At 47.0% G+C, this 23,542-nt stretch overlaps 1 protein-coding gene across 1 annotated transcript in view; it reads left to right on the forward strand.

The window, feature by feature from the left end:
* ZPBP (zona pellucida binding protein) overlaps nucleotides 1-23,542 on the forward strand; it is a 1,976,511-nt gene that overhangs the window by 412,348 nt on the left and 1,540,621 nt on the right. The window contains exon 2 of the mRNA XM_069613425.1: nucleotides 18,373-18,507. Coding sequence (XP_069469526.1) covers nucleotides 18,373-18,507 — 135 coding nt within the window. The remainder of the gene's footprint in view (nucleotides 1-18,372; nucleotides 18,508-23,542) is intronic.

Raw genomic sequence — 23,542 nt, forward strand, 5'->3', positions numbered from 1 at the left:
GACGCTTATTTCCATGTGCCAATCCATCTCAAACACAGGAAATACCTGAGGTTCGCAATTGGCAACTCTCATTATCAATTTCGAGTGCTGCCATTTGGGCTGACCTCCGCCCGAGGGTCTTCACCAAGTTAATGTCGGTAGTGTCTGCAAGTCTAAGGAGGGATGGGATTCACGTCTACCCCTACCTGGACGATTGGTTGATCAGAGCTGTATCTTCGGAACAAGCTCAGATCCAGCTAGATCATGTTTGCCACTCCCTTCACAGACTAGGCTTCTCCCTCAATTTAAAGAAGTCACAAATGATACCATCGCAGAGACTCCAGTTCATCGGAGCGATCCTGGACACTTCCCTGGGAAAAGCCTCGCCACCAGAGGTGAGGGCTCAAGATATTCTACAGATGGTCACCAAGTTTCAGAATGCCTAACGTCTCACAGCCTTCGACTTTTTGAGGTTGCTAGGCCTCATGGCATCCTGCATTTTCCTAGTGCCAGAGGCTCGCCCGAGAATGAGATCCCTCCAGTGGGCACTGAGAACTCAGTGGTCACAATTCTCAGGGAGAATGACAGATCTTCTTCATGTTTCCGACAGGGTGGCTCGAGACCTTCAGTGGTGGGCCTGTCAGGAGAACATTCTGAAAGGAGAGCAGTTTTGGCAACCCTTGCCGGAGATAACAGTAGTCACGGATGCCTCACTCACGGGGTGGGGAGCCCACGCCAATGACTTGACCATCAGCGGTCGTTGGTCTCCATCGGAGTCCATACTACATATCAACCTGTTAGAGCTGAGGGCCATCAGACTTGCGCTGAAGGCTTTTCTGCCATCTGTACAAGGAAAGAATGTCCTGATAATGACGGACAACACAGTGGCCATGCATTACCTCAACAAAAGAGGAGGCGTAGGATCACTACCTCTGTGCAGAGAGGCGATGCAGCTCTGGTTTTGGGCAATCCAAGAAGGAATCTCTCTATCGGCAGTTCACCTAGCCGGAGAGAAGAACTTGACAGCGGACGCTCTGAGCAGGCAGAACACAGTCTCCCACGAGTGGGAGCTAGCTCAGGAAGTCCTTCAAGAGATCTTCGCCCTTTGGGGAACCCCTCAGGTGGATCTGTTCGCCACCAGTGTCAACAGGATGTGCGATCTGTTCTGTTCAAGGGAATTTCCCCCGAGTGGAGCTCTGGGAGACGCGTTCGTAGTGGACTGGGAGTTTCCGCTCCTGTACGCGTTTCCACCGGTCCCTGTCATTCCTCAAATGATCAGGAGGTTGAGAAGATTCTGGAAAACCATGATCCTAATTGCCCCGGATTGGGCCAGGAGAACGTCGTACCCGGATCTTCTAGACTTGTCCATCTGCCCTCCAATTCGACTTCCACTCAGAGAGAATCTGCTCTCACAGAAGGGAGGTCAGGTTCTCCATCCAGACATCAAAACCCCCAACCTTCACGCTTGGCTTCTGAAAGGCTGAGGTACAAGGATTGGGACCTCCCTGATGACGTTATGGAGGTGTTGCTTTCGGCAAGAAGGCCAGCAACGAAATCTTTATACCGCTGCCGTTGGAACAGATTTTGCAGCTGGTGTAGGGAAAAGAATATCGATCCCTTTTCATGTGATACACCAATGGTTTTGTCCTTCCTACTTTATTTAGCGAATTCAGGCCTTCAAGTTGGCACCATCAAGGGCTATCTTGCAGCGCTATCCATCTTTAAGCGCACTGCGGAAGAACCATCCTATTTCAAGTTACCCTTGGTAATACAGTTTCTAAAGGGGTTAACTAACGTTTTTCCCCCAAGACCATTCCAGGTTCCCCTATGGGATTTAAATTTAGTCCTAACTTTCCTGATGGGCACACCTTTAGAACCACTCCACTCTTGTTCGTTAATATTTCTTACCCTTAAGACTGTTTTATTAGTAGCACTTACATCTGCTAGAAGGGTGAGCGAGTTACAAGCTCTTTCTTGTAAACCCCCTCATACAATCTTTCACAAAGACAAAGTTGTTCTGCAAGTGAAGCCTAATTTCCTCCCAAAGGTGGTTTCTGAATTTCATATCACACAGAAGATTACCCTTCCATCTTTCTATCCTCCTCCCCATCCGGGGAAAGAGGAAGAGAGGTTACACAGGCTGGACCCAAGAAGGGCTTTAAGTTTTTACATTAGTAGACTGGCTAAGATAAGTCAAGCAGACCAGCTGTTTGTAGGCTACGCAGGTCACAAGTTGGGGTTACCGATAACTAAGCAGACCATTTCCAGATGGATCATTTTAGCCATTTTGGAATGTTATAAACTGGCAGGAAAAGAGCCCCCTCAAAATCTTAGGGCTCATTCGACCAGAGGTATCGCAGCTTCATCAGCCCTCAAAAGAGGAGTGCCGGTTAGAGACATATGTGCGGCTGCCACATGGTCGTCCGTCCATACCTTTACACGGTTTTACAACTTGGATTCCTCCTCCAGTCAGGAAACTAGGTTTGGAAGGGCAGTATTGCACTCTATTCATCAATAAGAGGAAGCATGAAGTCAGTACTCCCACCTCCAATAACAGAATACTGCTATGGGAGCCTATCTAAGATAAGGAATACGTCGGAGGACACAATCCCTTCGAAGAACAAGTTACTTCTTACCTTGTAACATTCTTTCGATGGGATCTTCCTCCGACGTATTCCTTATCGACCCTCCCATCCATCGCCACAGTACTACTTCCCTTGTTGTTGCAGCTTACGCTCCTTCAGGGTGATTAGTCTAGTCCAGAAAGAATTATTGTGGGCTACAAAACGGAACTGAGCAACGGACGCTGCGCGCGGCCTTTATAGGCAGGATGACGTCGATACGGCGGCTGTCGAGGGACATCGACTCGGCGGACATCGACGCGCAGCGCCCTCTAGAGAGAAAACATTTCCGAGGCCAGCAAAGCTGGAAAGAGATATCTAAGATAAGGAATACGTCGGAGGAACATCCCATCGAAAGAACGTTACAAGGTAAGAAGTAACTTGTTCTTCTTGACTTGCGTTAGGGGAGTAGGTAGAGGCTATGGTAAAGACCTTTCCCTCTGACTCCACCAGTACATACCGACCCCCTTTGACCGTCTTGGAGCCCATAAATCGTAGGTCTGCCCCATCCCTGAAGGCAAGTGCCACTCCACACATCTTGATTGGACCCGAGTCGCGGAAGAGCTGAAAAGCCCTTAAGATGGAGTCTACTCTGTTCCCTCCGTTAGCAGGTGGGTTTCCTGGATGGCCACCACGTCCGTTCTCAGTGCATTAATAAACTGCTCTAATTTCTTCCTCTTCAGTGGGGAATCCCCTCACATTATGCATTGTCCACTTGAAAGTGAAGGACTGGGTGGCCCCCGCCCCAATCTTCCCCTGCCTTATTACTGCCTAGTAACCATCTACCAGACCCCCAATGTGCTGTGATCTTTTATTCCAGCCTTTCATCGTGAACCCAAACCCCCTCAACATTTCCCTAGCCCCTCCCCCGTCACTGTCCCAATACCCAGGACTCTCCCCCCGACCCGTTCTCTCCCTATCCACTCCGTTCCTTAATGCCCCTCCAGAAACCAAGATGGAAAAACTCAGGCCTCCTGCGCCCCTCCTGCCAATGTCCCCACTCACAACTCCCACCACCCCTCTGGAATAACCTCAGGTGCGCTCAACATATTTATCCATAGCCTCTCATTTAGGGGGACTCGTATCTTGGTCCTCCCCCCTTGTTTCTCAGCGGGGGTGCCATGGGTGGCACCTTCTTTGGTGGCCTCCTGCCGTCGCCCATGTATAATTGGATGTTAGCATAGAGTCTGAATTCAACTTTAGCACGGTGTGTACATGTTCCTTTGCTTTTTACATGTTTTGTGACTCTTTTGTACATATATAACTGATTGTCACCCCAGGCTTTAAATCTATACTAGCAGCCTGTTTATTGGTGTATTTTCTCACCATTTACCGCATTGACGCAATGTTGTATGCCTACATAGCAACTGTTATTTAAAACTACGAAATAGGTTGTCAATTGGTTTATCATCGCGGGATATACATCCACGTCGGGCAGTAAATAGAGCATGTTCAGATGTATGTATGGCATTACAGATGCATCTTTATTCTTTGATTTTCTGTTAGTCACTAAGAACATAACATTCACATTTGACTTATTTTTAATTAGATAACCATACATATCTAGTCACACACGTAGTCTTCCCTGTGGACTTTATACTCTAAACACATTCACGCTGACATTGGGGATTCATTCTCCAAGATGGCTGCTCTCCCTCTCCTAACTCGCTTTGAGTCCATCCTTTATTTCCTGTTCCCTTTCACTACATTTGGATTGGGTTTCCCTGACAACAGTTGTCACGAACGCCTGAGCTGCTCTCCTCCCGCCCAGACTTTTTCCACGTATCTCGTCTGTGAAGCACCGCCAGCGAGTACGGTAATAGTAACAGCTACAGAGTTTAGTGAAATTGAATTGAGCAATCACGTTCGGTCGCACATTTGTAGGGAACTATATTTGTACAATCTGAATAAGTTAACTAGATTGAACTGTTGCTTTTTGTAGGTGATTCGAATGATCATCCTACCTGGCAATCGCATCCGATCCACTGCCATTCTTGCAACTCTAAGCGTCCATGATAACACATTGAGCAACAGAGCCTCTCAGGAAACTGAGTACCTGTTTTTTGGCTGCGACGCCATTGATGGCTCTTTTTGGATATGTACTCATAAGGTATGTAGCTCTCCCTTTGAGGTCATTGGGGGAACGCACTAGTGTTAGGCTGAGATCTTCCTTAATTTAACATAAATTGCTGTATGCATATATTTCTCGTTCCCCTTTAGGGTACTGGGGGACAGTATACACACGTGAACAGTTATTGAATTCTTCTCGCGCACACCAGAATTTGGCGCTACATGAAGGGTTACACAAGTGTCTGGAACATACTACTTTTTGGTTTGTGACTTTTTTTCCAATTACCTGGTACATCTGGCACCATTATGTAGGATCCACGGCATTAACCATGTATGCATATAATTTTTATTTACTTTAGGTTCGTATACCTTAGGTAGACGTCAGATTTCCGAATCACCAGCAGAAGGTACATTACTGACTTTGGGTCAGCATTTTAAATGTGCACACCAGACAAAGTACACTGTACATTTGGGTGATTGAATAGCTGTGTGTTGCAATGAAGATTTATGGGGTTGTCTAGATGCGATATACTTATATGAACCGGGTGTACTCTTTCGGACCCCATTGTGTTTACCCTATTATATACTAGATTTTCTGACTTTTACAGTATTTGAGCTTTATATGGAATATTGTAGCTGATTCTTGCCAACAAGTCTAGAGATCTGGGATCTGACCATAGAGAAATGTTATGATGTTATGCTTCTTAAATTAAGTCCACATTAGGCCCTATGTCAGAACATTTCCTTTTGTTCATTTGGATGATGGTGACATGGTTTAATCAAAAGTACTTTTTTGTTTCCGCTTTTCCCTGTTCCTGTATTGACATTTACCTCAACTGCAATGATTGTCTTCAAACACCTAAAGCAATTCAGGCTTCTGATGAAGAGGATTTCTCCTCGAAACGCGTTAAGCCGTCAACACCTTATACATTGAATAAGCGCTTTGTCTATTTTCTACATTGAATGTTACCTCTAATTAAAACTAATGCTTTTCTTTTATAAACCCTGTGTAAGAAGTAATATTTGCAATATTTAAAGAAAATCTTTGCTTAACCATGCTTCAGTGAACTAGTTTTGATCTACAAATTAAGCTCATTCTATCACATTTTCTGTGGTTTCTGGACAGTGTGCATTTGACGGGAGGGATACGTGTTAGGTTCCTCTTTCCTCTTTTCATGTGTATATTGGGCTTTGTGCCAAGGCCTTAGTTCCTCCCGTGCACCTCTAAATAATAACAAAAAAAAAACAGCCAAGCTGTAATCTAGCACAATTGAAATACTTAAGAAATGTAGGTGTGCACCTTATCCCCTCTGCTGGCCTCCTGCCATCGCCCATTCCCAGGGCATTGGTGTGATGTAGTTCTTGGTGGGTGGGCGTGGACCCTCCCTTTGATCATCCTCTAGATCGAGCTGAAGCAAGGCTGATCCTTCCTGGAATGATGTGATACATTTTTGCGATTTTTCCCACTCGAACACCAGCCCAAAGGGGAATGTCCATTTGTATCGGATGCCCCTTTTGGAAAGTTCACAGACCACCGGGCCCATCACTCTCCTTTTCAGCAGAGTGTTCCCCGCTAGGTCCTGGTACAGTTGGATCAGTAATCCCTGAAACGACAGTGGCTCCTTAGCTCTTGCTGCCCGCAGTACTGCTGCTGTGACTACAGCGTGAATGCCCTCAGGACATCTCTCACTCTGCTACTGAGCCCTCTTGCCATCTGTCTGGTTCTATGGACGCGGTCCAGGCCCACCTCCTCCGATGCTATTCCTCCCAAAATATCCACAAGTATCTCCGAGACTGCTTCAGGTAGGTTTTTTATACGGATATTAATTCTTTGCAGCCTATTCTCTAGGTCCTCCATTTGCAACTCCAGGTTTTGCCTGGCCGTGTTCAGTCTTTCTATTGCTTTGCTGTGTTCCCTGGAGCCCGTCTCCACCCCCTGAACACCCCTCTCAAGGAGGTTCGTTCTGTCCCTCCAGTTGGCCCATTTCGTGCTTCATCTCTGCCAGCGCCGTGTTTAGAGCTGATTTAATCAGCTGAAACTAGTATTGGAAGGCATTTGTTAGGGAGGTCTGTAAGTCCTTTAAGTCGTTGTGCAGGTCCTCCCTCGAGAAGGTCCCCCCTGGCATTCGTCGCATGGGGCTCTCCTGCCCCTGCCATGGTCTTCCCAGTTTTGCTGTAGGGTCTAGTTTTGCTGGGACCCCATGCGGAGGGGAGGGTGCCTGGCGGGTCCACTACATTGGCAGACTGCATTTTGGGATTTGGAGCATCCCTTCGACATCGGAGTAGCTCCTCCTGGGGGCTGGGCCGGTAAAATCTTGGGGATAGGGTGCTGGGGGAGGGGGGGAACGGCCCAGTTATGCTATCTCCCCTTCAAGACTGCTGTGGCCCCTCAACGCTCTCCATAGAGTCCACTCCTCGACCTCTAACCTCTTTGTCCCTGAGAGGGAGCCCTCCTCCCCTTCCCCTCTGGGCCGGCCCCCTCACCTCCTAGCCCTGTTCCAGGCTGAGCAAGCAAAATCAGCGATAGCCTCCAGAAAGCCAGCCTGCACAACTATGCAGAGTATCGACGGCTATTGGTGACTCTCCCCTGTGGGTGCTACATAGGGGCCCCAAGGATCCTCCAGTCCCCAGTGGACCAATGAAGGGCAGCCATCCTCTCTGTGCTGTCACAGAACTCTCCATAGTTGAGCCTGCTGGGGGCGGTCCTCGCTGCCTAGGGGGCCTCACACGGCCATCCCTCCTGGTCACCCCGGGTGGTAAGTGTTCTCCTCAGTATTCAGATTCAGTGTTCTCCTCAGTTCTCAGGGTCCAACCCAGAAGGCAGGGTGAGCCCCCTCCCCAAGACCACTTCTCACAGGCCAGCCACTCCCCTGCACCTGCCGCAGCGTGACTGCCGCACTTTGGCCTGGGTGCTCCTCCTGTGGGATCCTGCATCCCTCTCCTGGCTCCGACTGCTGTGTCGCCGATTTCGCAGGGGGGCAGCCTGCGGTACCAGTTGGACTTCAAAGCTGAGCGCAACACCCCTGGTGGCTGGGGGGTCACCACTACTCACCCAGGAGCGTGGCACTGCTGCAGTGCTGTAAGAACTCTGCCTCTCTAGTGCCACTGACCCAACGGGGACACCGCGGGACGGTTGCTCTCCTCACTTCCTCTGTGGCGAACCTGCCGGCAGCGACATGCGACTGGAATTTCTAACTGACGGATCACCCAAGATTGCCTGCTTGACATCCTTCTGGTGGCTGGAATGTCTCTTGGTACTCAGATTTACACTTTTCTGGGTTCAGAGTCCCGGTTGTGCGTTAGGGTTACTCGAGCAGCTTATTACTGCCCCTGAGGTAGTGGGGATACCTGGGTGGTCGGAGACGCTGCTGACATGTCTACCTGGTGTCCTGTGGTCATCTTGGAATCAGCGCCTCCTCTTTTAATACCACAAGACCTTGCTCAATGTGATATCAATGAAGGGTGAAAAGCCTTCCATACTCACTAGATGTAGCAGTTAGAGAGATGAGAGCTGGAAAAGACGCCCGACGCAGTTAACACAATCCAAGAAAAAATTATAAAAAATATCAAAAACCATTAATAAAAATCACCATGGTCTTCTCCAAAAAGCATACAAAAATCGGAAAAAATGCTTTAAAAAGAGTCTAAGTCAATTGGGATTAACCATGGTGAAAACATCAGCCAATCCGAATTGAGGTTGTGAGCTGTCTTGCCTTGGGTGGAAAAGTAGTACAACTATATTCCCCATCCAGTTCAATCCAAATCAGTGGTTCTGTTAAAAAGAAAATAAACAGAGGCCTCTAGGGACTCAAATGCCTTAAAAAAGCCAAACATTCTATTTAATGGCTTTAAAAATCCAGCAATGAAAAAGGGAGGTACTTGACCCCTTGCTTCTGGATAATGGCCTCGGCTTCTCCTTCCTCCAGCCCTTCTTCTGCCTCCTAGTCTTCTTGCCAGCTGTGCAGCCAAAATAATTCGAGCAGTGCTTAAAGCCTGTCTTATTTATAGTATCTGGGCTTCCACTGTTAACGCCTGCAATGGCCAAAAGCTGTCAAAACAAATGGGAGTGGGAAGTTTGCTGTGTAGCAGTGGTATCAGTGAGCACCATCTAGTTTGTCAAGTAAACAAGGTCGGCTTAGCTCACACAGCAACAGAAGGTTTCTCAACAACTTAAAGTTGTTCAGGAAAGTTGTGTTGTGTTTCTATGGTCCTGTATTTCTTTTAACATTGCTATCTGTTGTTTACTATTTCTCTGAACACTTTACGCTCATCCCAGAAAAGCCTGGAGAGCAGTCAACTGCTTTATTTATAATAGAAGACTGCAGCATTCTGACTTCAATGTTACTGGTGCTCATCCCAGATTCTCGCTTAAAGGAGAGTTCCGGGACTTTTTTTTTATTGTCCCTACGGTTCGGCCATGTGTTTTTAAGCATAACTCGGTCGATCGTAGAAAACTTTCCTATGGACCTTACCCGACTTTTCGTCCATTAACGCACTCGAAATCAGCCGCCATTTTATGATAATCCTATCACTTGCCGCATCGCCCTGGCTCACCTGCTTTTGCGGCACTAAATCAAATCCCCCGCCCCTGAAACAGATTTTATCAAAACATTCATATTCCCCGCCTCTATCCGTGACGTGACTGTGCTGCGTAGGCAAACGCGCCCAGGCGTCTTCTACGCGACTCCACACAGAACCCGGAAATCAACACAGATCAGCTCACACAACACAGCGCGCCACAATTCGCAATATGAAACTGTACTTTTAAATCAAACCGCAAGATTGTAAATTTGGTAAAGTACATTTATTTGACATCAAATGTTTAGATAATATTCAGCGATTTTCATTTTTATTTGCTCACGTTCCAAAAAGTTCGTTTTCAGGCACGCGATGTTCCTTTGCTGTACACAGGGTCTTAGATCATCTCACAATACAGCGCCACAATTCGGAATATGAAACTGTGGTTTAAAAGCAAACTGCAAGATTGTACATTTGGCAAAGTACATTTATTGGACATCAAATGTTTAGAGAATATTCAGCGATTTTCATTTTTATTTGCTCTCGATCCAAAATAGTTCGTCTTGAGGCAAGCGATGTTCGTGTGCAGTAAACAGGGTGTTGGTTAACGGTAAAATAAGCTCTTCGGTCGCACTGATAATCGCATGGCTGTTCCAACAACGAGGCACTAGGCCACCACAACGGTCTGTATGTTGCATCTAGCCGTTAGTACCGCGTAAGGGCATACTTGTACTTGGCGATCGTCCCATAAAATGGTCAGGGTGGTAACGTTGTTCACGCGGAGAAGCAACTGGCGGTTAAAAAAGCCGTCCGCTGGTGTCTGGTACTCGTGACACATGCAGTAATGCATGATGTACCTGTTTGAAAAACATAAACAATGAAATTAGTCTCACCATCAGATCTTTATTAAAATTATTCATTTTATATATTCGGTCGGGAAATTATTTCATAGCTAGGACAGTGCAACTGGGTTTTAAACGTCAAGGGGGGGCTGTAGGATACTGAGACAGTCCCTCAGTGCAGGGGTTGACAGGGAGTGCAGGTGGAGAGTGGAAGGGCCCAGGACCGAGATCGCAGACAGTGGACCAGTTGTAGCAGGGGAGAGGGAGAGAGAAAGCAGAAGCAAAGGTTTTGAGGTGCTTCCGTAAAAGTAGACGGTTCTCCCCAAGATAGTGCGCGGTACAAAACAATATGCCACATAGAACGAACAAGTACAACTTAACCCGTCTTTAAAGCTACTGTATAGTAATTAAATTGCGGTATAAACTCATCTAAAGAGTTACTTACATTATATTTGCATTTTCCATTGTGTCTGTGCGTAGGGCAGCCCCGAAATACCACTCCTTCTATGCCGACGTTATTTCTTCTAATGAACGAACATGAAATGGCTTTCGTTTCTGAAATTATATTCATTATCGTTTCTTACGTGGTCCCGGCCTGTCAAGGTCAAAATACAATAGAACCTTATACTGAGTCGTGGGCCATTCTGGCACCCGAGAAAAAATCAAAGCAGCTGACCTTCACTTTGAACGAGCACACATTCCTAGTTAGCTACATTCAGTGTAAGGCATTCTCACAGGACTTGAAATTTACACTCCATCTTTGCATTTTGTCTGCGTGCTTTGCAGCCCCACAGAACCATAAATACGGAGACATTCTATATTTTTTGAAAAATGATTTATATTACTGTTTGGTTTAATTTAATGCGCAAATGAACAAGGTTGGATAGATACACATATTCAATGGGCCTGCGACATGAGGAGACTCGAGAGAACAGACAATCAAATTACAATCATTTAAACCGTGATGTGTATTTCTCAATGAGTTCTTCTTTAGGTGGACATGGAACAGAGGCAATGTTGGGTGGCAATGCAGTTGTCCCCTGCACAGGTTCGTTCACAACTCCATTTATGTGCCTATCTAGGACGTCAACAATAAGTTTCTCAATAAACTCCTATTGCATATCCTCAAACACTGGTTTGATCACCCATTGTTTACTTCTTTTAGTGAAGGCCTTATTGTAGCGAAGCGTCCCTAAAGTTCCGGTCGTCCTACTTTGTTGACGGCCAACATTATGGTTATGTGCCAAGACCGCTAAAAGAGTCCGATTTATCATGCCCTCCATGCCAAAATGCAATCGTTTTGGCCTGTACTTGAGGCACATATTGTGGAACACCTCCAAATCTCCTGTGTGGCAGAATTCCGTGAGTCCCCTCAAAGCTTTTGTTATAGTTTTATCAAATACAATCTTTTCAATGGCTTTGTGAGTGGGTGATGAAGGAATCAACCACTTCTTCTTCCGTGCCTCCTCTGTGGACAAATGGCCATGTTCACAATTGTGGAAATGTTGGTTCGTGTTCCATCGGTGAACGTTTGTACAGTGTGGCATTACTGACCGCCATTTTTCCAGTAGAATTTCCAACGACCCTCCACATGTTTTTGAGCTCCACCAAAGATGGTTGCTGATTGACTTGGACCACTGTGAAATACCTTGCAATTCTTTTTTTTTACCTGCAGCCGACAATTTTTTATTGATTGATTTTGCAAGATGCCAAACGTCAAATTGGTGATTTATATTTTTGTACTGTTCTCTCATTGTCTTGGCAATTGAAACGTGTCTGTCCGTGGCTATCAGGTCGATCACCATTCCCCGCGATTGTAGTTCTTGCAATGATGCTACAAAGCCAACTTTCTCCATGGCCACTGAGGATGTACTTTGTGACACCTGCACGACCACCGAACTCACAATTTTCTTACTTTCCATGTCCTGAAAGTGGTAGGTGCAGTACTTGGCTGAAAATCCTGGGCTGTCGCACTGTCCATCACCGGCTAGCCTGAACCGTTTGCCCGCGAATGTACTATCAATAGACATTTTTTCCATTCTCCAAGCTTCGCTAATGGCTGGAAATAGATAATCGGTTTGGTATTTGTAGAACTGAGTTTTCGCAATGAAATGGATTCCCACAAACTGAAAGAAAGACTCTAATTTTTTAAAACTTGAACCACTAAAAAGTGCAGCCGCTGCACAAAGTAGATTGCCTGCTGGCAGTTGTCCCAGCATAGGTTGTGCAGACCATGTGAAAGGATGATATTTTGTACAGGTGGCATGTATTTTAAGGTTAGTGCCTCGAATTGCACGAGTCACATTAATCAATGGCTCCCCACATACTTCCCCACCTACCAAATGCCCACATTTAATCCGAATAATAATATCAATCAAACAACTATCGAATACAATGAATTTGGCCTCTTTCCTTATACTGTCACTCTGCATCCCAGCTGGTTCGGCCTGTAACGTTGAGGACATGTCACTCACATGAAAGGTAGAATCTCTGATATCGTCTTCCGCTATGTTCAGTGATATTGATGGTGTTTCATTGTCGTCTACTTCATTCTCTTCCATTGCAACATCTGTTCCTTCTCCGGCGATGGGTGAATAAAACAATTTCTTCAACTTTCTCGCGGTCTTAGTTTTTGCGGGTGTGGATTCTGTGAATTGATCTCCGACTGCATCCGAACTACCAGGAGGACATTCACTATCAATGGCTGGTGGTGGTATAGCTCCGTTGTCAATCACTTCATATTCTTCCCATTGGCACGATGCTTCTCCAGTCTCAAGTCCCTGCCAAAAGGTTTGACAAGCAACATCTCTCGTTCGCTTCACTGTCTGTGTAGATCTAGTTCGTACACCCACTCGCAACTAGAGGACAGATTGGAAAAGGGGTGTTCAGTTTAAACACAACTTACAGTATTGAACTATTAACAGTGAAAAACAACATAATATAGTGACCATGACACTAACCTTCTTTTGCTTTCTTTTCTTTGAAACTTTCTTGCCTTGAACTTCAACATCAGGACGCTGTTGCTCCGACTCGTGTCTGCATGTCTCCACTCCCTCTTGCGCTGCAACGACTATGTTTTCCTGATAAGCACATCCATCACGCACGGACGCTCCATGGACTCCCTGAAACATAGAACTTTCATTAGTATGTATAATAATATCGAAAACACAAAATGTACTTGGGGACCAATACCCACGTACATCTCAATAGCAAAACACGAATGAACGCTTTGTGTAGAACATTCAAACGACAATTATTCACGCATTGTTGATCTAGTTAGATGGAACTGTCAAGATCCATACCTCGGGCTCCTCATAGACTTCCATTGATGATATTATTGAAGATGATGCTTCAGTGACTCCCTGAAACACAGTAATTGCATTAGTATGGTTTTCTATTTTGATAAAAAAGAACAGAAAGTTTGTGCAGGCGTGAACGGCTCATCTAAATAGACCTGCACAAATGATCAGTTGTCTAAAATAAATAATGGATATCTAAATATGATTCGATTTGCTCGATCGTTGGAAGTGTCACCACCCAGAAATCTGCATCAACTACTAGGGGTGATGTTCTTGTAGAAGAAGCTCCGTCATCTCCCTGAAACATAGTACTTGCGTTAATAAAGAAGGAAGTATAGCGGATGTAATCACGTCATATGATTTCGCTTCATCGAACTGTCAGTATCCATACCTCGAAATGCATAAGAACATCAAGGGACGATGTAACTGCGGTGCACACTTCTGCAAGCTGTTGCGCCGACCCGTAACTGCACGCTCCCCCTTCTTCTTGGACTAATGCTCCATCGACTCCCTGAAACATAGGACTTTCATTAGTAATGAACACAATATTGAAAAAAGAAGACACATAGGAGGGCGACGACAGAAGGACATATCAATGGCTAAAAATGATAGAAACATTGTGTGTAACAATCACGCTACAAGAATGCAAGATCTGATGATCTCCATCGATGGAACTGTCCTGAAACGTACCTCGAGCATCTGAGTGACATCAACGGTAGTCGTCAATACGTTGGACTCCTCAGCATCTCCCTGAAAGACAGTACTTGAATTATTTTGGATAACAATAATTATAACTGAAAACAAAGACTAGAGGACGAGTACAAGGGTGTACCATTAGGTAAAATAATTAAACGATAAATTAAAACTATTGATTTACATTCCTAAAACAAGTCAGTGGCAGAATAGCCAAGTAAGATTACCCGATAGGCGCTTGAAGTGGCTGATGACTGCAATAACGACACGGATGGAGAATCTTCAGCCTTCATATTGAGTGGATACATAAATGGGGAAATTATTGTTAGCTAATGCTACACACTACCGCAAGGCCGAGAGATAAATACGTAAACTTGACTCACCAGTGGAGGGATGTGGACGAATAGAGTGGGAATAGCGGTTGAGAGCAATTTTCGCCTCGCTCGCGGTTTGTTCTTCTTTATTAGCAATGATGTGGAGTACATGTCAGAGGTAAAGTGCCTGCTGCAGATGCGGTATCGATCACCCCTCTTGTCTGCAAAGACTTCTAGGACTCTACTTTCAAGCTCAGAGGGTGGATATCCGCAATATCGGACCCATTCTCTTATCTGATCTATTGTCTTAGGGAAAACATGCATTATAGTACCTTCAGATTTATTATGGGTCTTCGAAGGGCAACCGCCAATGGAACAGGCAGGCATTGTGGAAAGTTCTGAAAAGTAAAGATCAACAATTCTCTATGAATACCAATGTGTTAAAAAATTAAATGACACATAAAAGGTTCAATGCAAGGTATGTTTTGGTTCTTGGAACTATACACGTTATTCACATGCGGATAAGTATTTGAATAACTTTAAAAAAATAGAAAAATAATTTGACTAAACTCAGAACATGTGACTAGTTCCTTGCATGTACTGTCTTGAACGAAAAGAAATTGGACGCAAAATGAGTATGGTACATGGCCTTACCTTGACGAGCAAACAGTTAGATGCAGGGATCAGAGTAGTTTCTTGTCGTTCACAGGTTGCAAACTGACGAGTTTCCTCGAAGTGGTCACGGAAGTTCACAGAGACGAAGAGCAGATAACCAGCACCTTCACGGGTTGACTAGCAAAGTGCAAAGAAGTTCTCATTAGAAATATGAAGTGGGTTATAAAGAATTCGAAACAGGGGTGTGTTTGTGAATGAATGACGTGTATATGTCGTGGCATTATGCGGTTTGCAGGGGGGCGTCCAGCGTGAGGGGGGATGCTTGGCAGGAGACACGGGGTCTGGAGGTAGACATGGGAACAACAACCCATGCTCTATAGACCACTTTGAAGTGTACATGGTCTTTGGCACCTCTTGGCCTTTATCGCTCCCCGACAGCTCCACTTGCCAGCACAAGTACCCCGGTGCGAACTGCCTTTGATAGGGCGGGGGGTGGATTGGGGCGGTGGTCGTGCAGACAAGACACAGGAAGACTCGTGAATGGAGACACACTTATGTGGATTGCAGGGGGGCGTCCAGCGTGAGGGGGGATGCTTGGCAGGAGACACGGGGTCTGGAGGTAGACATGGGAACAACAACCCATGCTCTATAGACCACTTTGAAGTGTACATGGTCTTTGGCACCTCTTGGCCTTTATCGCTCCCCGACAGCTCCACTTGGCAGCGCAAGTACCCCGGTGCGAACTGCCTTTGATAGGGCGGGGGTGGATTGGGGCGGTGGTCGTGCAGACAAGACTCGTTTGCCGCAGGGCCTCACCAAGGAGAGGCCATCTAACTGCATGTAAGAGGCAGGCTGAAGGATCTAGTACATGGAAGGCAGGGGGGTGAGTTTATAAATACCTCAGCCTCCCAGGAGAATATATGGGTGCAGTTCACCCTGGAGACCCTGGATGCCTAGGCAGTTAGTCAGCAGCAGGCTGGCCTGTGGTGTCAAGGCGGCACGGGCCAGAGGGGGTCATCTCTGTACCCGGTGCCCAAAAGGATGATTTATTATAATCAACCATGTTGATTATTTACCTATAACCATGTTTTGTGTCAATAAAATCCAACGGCCTTCCTTTTATTGCCAACGCTTGAACAAAGTGGTGTGGTAAGTATTTTTGGGGGAGGAGGCAAGGCCGGGAGGCTTGATGCCAACCCGCAAAATAACATATGTATGTCTGCTGCATATGGGTTCAACGGTTATGTGGATTGAAGGTGGGCGGCCTGCGTGAGGGATGCTGGCCGGAGACATGTGGTGTGACAAGACAAGGCACAGGAAGACTATTCAATGGAGACACACTAGATTCATTTAAAAAATCAAAACAGAAACCAACAGAAAATATATGTTGGGTTTTATTTTAGATCTTAATTTCAATTGAACATAAATAATAAACATTACACATTGTAAAGTTGCGGTTGCAGCACATCCAGGGAAAATCTGCGGTATTGTCCACTGTCGCTGGGGAAATGTTGTCTAATGGCAAGTACCGCACAGGCAGGTATTACTCTCCGAACGCGGTGTCCGAGCCTCCCGTGAAGCCACCAAGTGAAGCAACGATAGGCCACCAGCCTGTACCACCTGTGAAAATGAAAGATGCAAACTGTATTAAAATGACAACTTTCTTATCACTGTCGATTCAGGTAAAAAATGTCATTCTGCTTTGAAAAAAATTCTATCTAGAAAATGCACAACATGGAACCAATTTACATGCATTCGAATGATGAGACGACCATGAAATAGTAGTGGCATCACTGACATCACAACCAGAGTATACTTACTCGTTACTCGGATTACGCGGACGAACAGTGCCGCAAAGTTCGTGCATAAGCACCATCATCATCCTCAACACTGTCCGTGAGAGGCAAGCTTCCCTGAACTCTGGCAGCTCGGTGATGCATTGCGGACTTGGCTCGCCTTCCGAAATGTAGGCCAAGCACCCGGAATTTTCACGGCAGCAGCAGTTCTCCTCCTCAGTTGGCATTAGCTCGCACAGATTGCACGTGCACCAGGTGGAGACGCCGTCCATGCGACATGGTCCAGGCTCTTCATCCGTTGACTGGTCCTCCCAACTGCCGTCCGAATCCCCATCGTTTTCGCGTGCTTGCCTTTCCAGTAGTTCTTCCTCGGTGTACTCGGGCTCGTACATATACGGCATTATTGTAGCCATTGTGTGGTAAAGAAAGTAAAATAATTTACAGAGATGGTACAGGTGTTCACAAGGCCTAGAAGCGGCGAAGGTAGCTGACCAGAGCACAGAAACGAGTCACAGAATACTCAAAGTAACACACAGAGAGTAATGGAATCGAAAATCTGCTGCTGTGTGTTGTGAAACGGTGTGTTTATACTTATTGAGGAAAGAGGCGTCCTGCCATTTCCATGGCGACAGTTCATTAGCTGAGGCGCAGCGATTGTTGACACGAAACGTGCTTTGGCGTTGGGAAATGGGCGGTACGCGTCTGCTGATGTCAGGCTCAGGGGCGGGGGATTTGATTTAGTGCCGCAAAAGCAGGTGAGCCAGGTCCATGGGGGGAAATGATAGGATTATCACAAAATGGAGGCTGATTTCGAGTGCGTTAATGGACGAAAAGTCGGGTAAGGTCCATAGGAAAGTTTTCTACGATCGACCGAGTTATGCTTAAAAACACATGGCCGAACCGTAGGGACAATAAAAAAAAAGTCCCGGAACTCTCTTAAGAACACTGATGTCATTTATTTTAACGTTGCTAAGGCAATTCTTGCGGCTTATATTTGACTAAATATGAAAGGATTTGCTTTGTGGCTGGGTCTATGGCTCAAATATATGCCGCTATAAGCATAGTCAAACCATGGTTAGACGTGAAATTACATGTCACTTACAGAAGGGATCAGAGGAATTATGTGCAAGGGGTGGTCATATTCACAAGGAGCCAGTAGATTGCTTAGATTCTGGCCACCACTCCATGTGAATAATCGGGATAATCCCTCTGAAAGAGCCTACACCACTGAAGTGGTAGCAGAAGTGCTCTTTTTGATGGATTCTCATCCTGGGGGAACAATTAGCAAAAAAACACTTTTGAAAAAGAACAGGAAAAGAGTATATTTAGTTGGAAAATAATGTATCAATTAGACAAATATCAGAGCCTGGCATTGTTTTATAGTAATATGTTCAAAATTATTACATCTTGTAGTGGAAACCTCTGTACAGATAAGTTTTGAAAAAAAGCTACTGAAAGATATGTTTTATAAACCTATTTCCTTAAAACATGCTTTTTCTATTAGTGTGCAAGAAGCATGAACATTGTTGCCAATAAACAACCAGAAAACATGTAATTGTTAATAAGTTGTGAATACCATTGAGCATTTGTTTACCATTTATAATACTTGTTTTATACTTTGGCAGTACAATCATTCCTAAATCTTGAAGGCAAGGAGGATGGGGTTACAGTTACTTCAGTGCAAATTGATACTTCGTTACCATTTGAAGGCACAACTCCACTGTCAACTGCGAAAGTGGTCGGGTCAAGCAATATTCCAGGTAAAAAAACATGCTGTTTAGATGTTGCATTACATTGTTGTAAGTCAAGTAGATGTTAATGTTCCCACAGTTTTAAAAGTCATATGAAGGGTTTTAAAACATTCAGGGCCTTATTCTGAGTCCTCTGTAAAAAGTCAACAACACTTTTCTTAAATGCTCCTTATTCTGTATCTATATGAATATGAGCACATAATATTGAGCAAATAAAAAAGTGGCCTTCCATCAAGGAAAGATACTTTTCTTATTTCTCATGGAGCTTTGAGTCAGGCCCTCAGTTTGGATCGTGCCATTCTATTTCAGAAAACCTATTGCCAGACATCTCTGAATGCTCACTGTTTCTAGTCATTTTGTGTGTGTCTTTAATTTCAAATGGACAGTGTAAAAAGACAATTCGCTGATGGTCCTCAGTTGCAGATTTTAGAATAGGTGCTCTGGCATTTGCCGATGATATTCGATAGTACCCCTATTGGGCATTAAGATCCCTATCTCTCTGCATTAGGCAAATACGTAGATGATAATGGGCTAAAGAAATATGTGCCCAATTCATCTGTAATGGTCTGCAGTAAAGGGAAAAGGATGAGTAAATATAAATGGTACTTGGAAGGTGTCCCATTGAATGTAGTAGATCACATAGTTTATCTCAGCTTTCCGCTCTATTCTGTTAGGCCTGGTAAGATTATCGAGAGACTTCACGGTAAACTGGTCCATTTGGCTGCCCAACTGCAGAAAATGTATGTAAAATACTGTGCCTACACATTGCACCCATTCTCTGAGGCCTCCGGAGGTGCAGCACTATACACAAAATATATAGGGCCTCATTACGACCCTAGCGGAAAGTGACTGACCGGACCGCAACAGCGTAAATAGCGTTTCCGCCATTGCACGAAGGAGCAAAGTGCGGCTAATTACGACCCATCGGGCACGAGCATTACGCCATGGCGGAATCCGAAAGGCTGCGATGGCGGAAATGACCCCAAAACGGCCCTTACCGCCGCCGTACGCTGCACCAGGTGCAATACCGCCACCCATCTTAGCGGTCACCGTAATGAGCGGTCACCGTAACGAGCGGGCACCGCAAATTACGGGCACCGTAAATATACGGAAACGGAAGTAAAAGCATGTGGCCGGAACGGGAAACAGCACGCCGCACAACTATAAAATCCGAATCCCAACACAACCATTAAAAATCCGACCCTGACACACATCCCAACCCGTTAGCAACCCCAGTTAAAAAAATAAATATGGGAAAGGTAGCCAAGAAAGCGTGTGATCGCAAGCGGCAGGTCCACTTCTCCCGAGAGGAACTGACCGTGCTCACCGAGACCCTCCAGGAAAATGCCGCCGTCGTCTTCTCCAGTCAAATGACCAGGACGGCCCTTGCCAACAAGAAGGCCATATGGGCCCTGGTGGCACAGCGCGTAAGTGCGGTGGGGACAACACCCCGCACGCCACAGCAATGTCGCAAGCGGTGGGACGACCTGCGGATCCGCGTACGCAGCATACTTTCTGCGAACAGGAACATCGCCACAGCTACCGGGGGGGGTTCAGAGTCGCCCATCAAGTTGACCCCCTGGGAGGATATCTGCGCCTCCACCATAGGAATGGAGAGCATAGAGGGAGTCGGAGGGATGGAGAAAGGAGTGCCGACATCCGGAGAATCAGGTAGGTTGGCCAAGAGAAACAATGCAAAATCCACAAAACACGAACATGTGCAGTACCATGTGACCCCATAGTGCAATACATACTTTGCCCTGACAGCGCCCTCTAAAAGTCAGAATGAATAAACAAATCAATCAAGATGCCATAAACAACCCCTACATGTGCAGCATGCACCCCCTAACTGCAGGCAGCCAAATGAATGCATCCTCAATCCACACGAAAATGAGACCACCTCCAAGGCCCAGTCCCAAATCAGCCTCATGTACCACCCCAATGCATTTGATACGTTGCCATTCCAAATCCGACAGACCCATAACTAACGCTCGCCCCTCTTTACTCCACCACAGGGTCCGATACCAACGACGAGCTGCAGGACACCCCTACCAGCACGCCTGCAAAGAGGGCCAGGACCAACGTCCCAAGAGCCTCCACCTCAGGTGCAAGGATCAAGACACGGCAGCAGCAGGAATCAAGTGGCAGCACACTGGAGGGGACTGCAACAGGCACCCCAGCAGCCAGCAAGTCCACAACCCCAGCACCACAGGTCCCCCCAAAGAACGTATCTGATGGCACTGCCTCTGGTGGTAGCAGCACCATAGGTGACACAGCTGTCATGCCAGCATGCTCCGACACGGAAAACAGTGCTGGCGACGTAGGTACCATCCATGACCTTTCCCAATCCCCCTGCATGTTCCATCCCCTACACCATGACGAAACCACGCAGGGGCACCCTGAAGACGACGACTGGCCAACCCCCACAAGTCCTGTGCCAAGGCAACATGTGTTGAGCAGCCCCCCTGTCACACCACCGCAAATGTCCATGGCCCAGCAGAGGCAACAGTCCCTCGACCTGCTGATCGAGCAACAGCAGGAAGTGTCCACGCTACTCAAGGACCATGCAAATGAATGCGGGGGTTCCAGGGCAGCCATGGAAACATCCACCGAGACACTCAGGGCACAAATAGAGAAAAGTAGTGAGAGCCTCAGGGGAGAAATGGAGAGAAGCACCGAGAGCCTGAGAGCACAAATGGAGAAAAGCACCGAGAGCCTGAGAGCACAAATGGAGAAAAGCACCGAGAGCCTGAGAGCACAAATGGAGAAAAGCACCGAGAGCCGGAGGGGGGAACTGCATGCGACGTCCAAAGACGTTTGTGCTGAACTTGCTGCTGTGCGCCGTGTGCTCTCGGAGCTCTCACAAACCCTCAGAGACATGCATGGACGCGAGCAGGCAGAGACATCATCCGTGGCAAGTTCCGTCCAGGGCAGCCCCCAACGCAGATCTGGCAGGAACCTGCGCTCCACGGGCAGGGGTGCCCCTGATACCCGTAGAGGGGGCTTGCAATAGCGTCTACCCACGGACAGCATGCATATTTGGACACTGGTGTTGGGGGGGGAGGTAGTAGGGTGGAGGGGGTGTGTTGGGCTTCACTGGGTGGCGGGTCCATAGGGTGTATAAATCAAATCACATTAACAATACAGCACCTCTTTATCATCCAATGACATGTGTGGACATTGATATTTGCGTACGAGGCCTTCATAGGCGTACAGTCCACAATGTGCCTGTACTACACACACACAGTGCCACAGGTCCCCTTTCCGTGTAATAGGCACCATGCGTGGTTGCTAGAAGCATGCATCTATGATGCTCTGTCGGATTGCACGTGCATCCTGTGCCTCATGGACTCCTTGAGGTGCCTCCACATCCCCACCCTCATCATCATCATCATCTTCAGGTGCATGCAGTACAGCGTCAGGGGGCATGGGCACATTCCTACGTATGCACATGTTGTGCAGCATGACACATGCCATGACCATCTTAGAAACCTTCTCATGGCTGTACATGAGTGCCCCGCCAGACCTGCTGAGGCTGCGGAAACGAGCCTTCAGTAGGCCGAATGCCTGTTCAATGACCACACGGGTACGTGAGTGGGCATGGTTGTAGTCCTCCTCATGCTCGTTCTGTGGGTTCCGGATTGGTGTAAGGAGCCATCTCTTCAGTGGATACCCGGCATCACCTGTATGAGACGAATAAAGGGTGTCAGTGGAATGATAGTGCTAAGTAGCCCCCCCCCCCCCTCCTGCAAGGTCATTGACGCATCAAATGGGCCACGATGTCATGCATGGAATGAGACTCACCGAGTAGCCAGGATCTGTGCCCTGCGTGTCGCTCCATGTAGCGTGGTATTCTTGTGTTCCTCAGGACCATAGAATCATGGGTAGATCCTGGAAATCTGGCACAACAATGCGTAAAGATCTTGTTGGAGTCACACACCATTTGCACATTGATTGAATGAAATTGTTTCCGGTTGCGGTACTGGACCTCCATGGCATGTGGGACAACCAATTCAACATGGGTGCAGTCGATGGCACCAATGCAACCCGGGATGCCGCCAAGTGCATGGAATCCCACTTTTGCGTTGGTAATCTCCTGGTACGTGCGTGGTAGTGTGATGTGGTCGTCGGCGTGCTTCAGGAGGGCATCGTGCACTTGGAAGAGTGTCCGTGAGAACAGTGGCTGTGAAATGCCATGCAACTGTCCCACTGTGTGCTGGTAGGTGCCTGTGGCCAGGAAGTGGAGTACAGACACCACCTTCAGTAGGGGTGGGATGGCGGTTGGGCTATCTATCATGCTCACGAGGTCAGCATGTGTCATGTCCACAATGGCGATTATGGTGTCCCGGTCCAAACGGTAGAGGGTGTGGATCTGCTCAGCAGTGAGGTTGAACGGATCAGCTCGGAGGCGTGGGATTGCGGGCCGCCTGCGTGGTGGTAGTGGCAGTGCTTGTGGGCCTTGCTGACCCTGCCTTGCCCTCCTCCTCCTCCTTCTCCTCCGTCTCCCCTGTGCGCCCGGTTGTTGTACCTGTTGTTGTTCGTCGTCTTCTTGTAGTTGTAGCACTTGCAGTGCTATCTGGTCCCCCAGGCCCAACATCGCTAGTCCTGCCGGTAGCATTTTGGAGTGGGAGTGGTTGTGGGAGGGGTTTGGGTCTGCTATATATGTGCTGTCGGCCTGTATGGCCTCCACCTGTGCTGATTGAATGAATCTGTGGCAGATGCAATCCCTTCTGGCCGAGCACGTCCCGCACGTAAGGCTGCATTTGGCCGCATGGCATCTTGGGATTGGAATCATGTATCAAATCCCGATGGCAGTGTGATGTACTTTGACTGATTTTCATGCTATGCTCCCATTGTTACACATGCTATAATTGCAGCCGCTTACATACCTGTGAAGAGTCAGTGGTATGTAGGGCTCGATCGATGGCCGACCCTCATGCAGCACAGTAACGTACTTCACCGACGGGCGTGGCGTCCCATTTGTGATTGCAGCCAGTTAGCATTATGACACACAGCCGCACTACATTGATGTAATTGTGAATGC

Source organism: Ambystoma mexicanum, chromosome 5p, assembly GCF_040938575.1.
Source record: "Ambystoma mexicanum isolate Mex_15411 chromosome 5p, UKY_AmexF1_1, whole genome shotgun sequence".
Taxonomy (NCBI): domain Eukaryota; kingdom Metazoa; phylum Chordata; class Amphibia; order Caudata; family Ambystomatidae; genus Ambystoma; species Ambystoma mexicanum.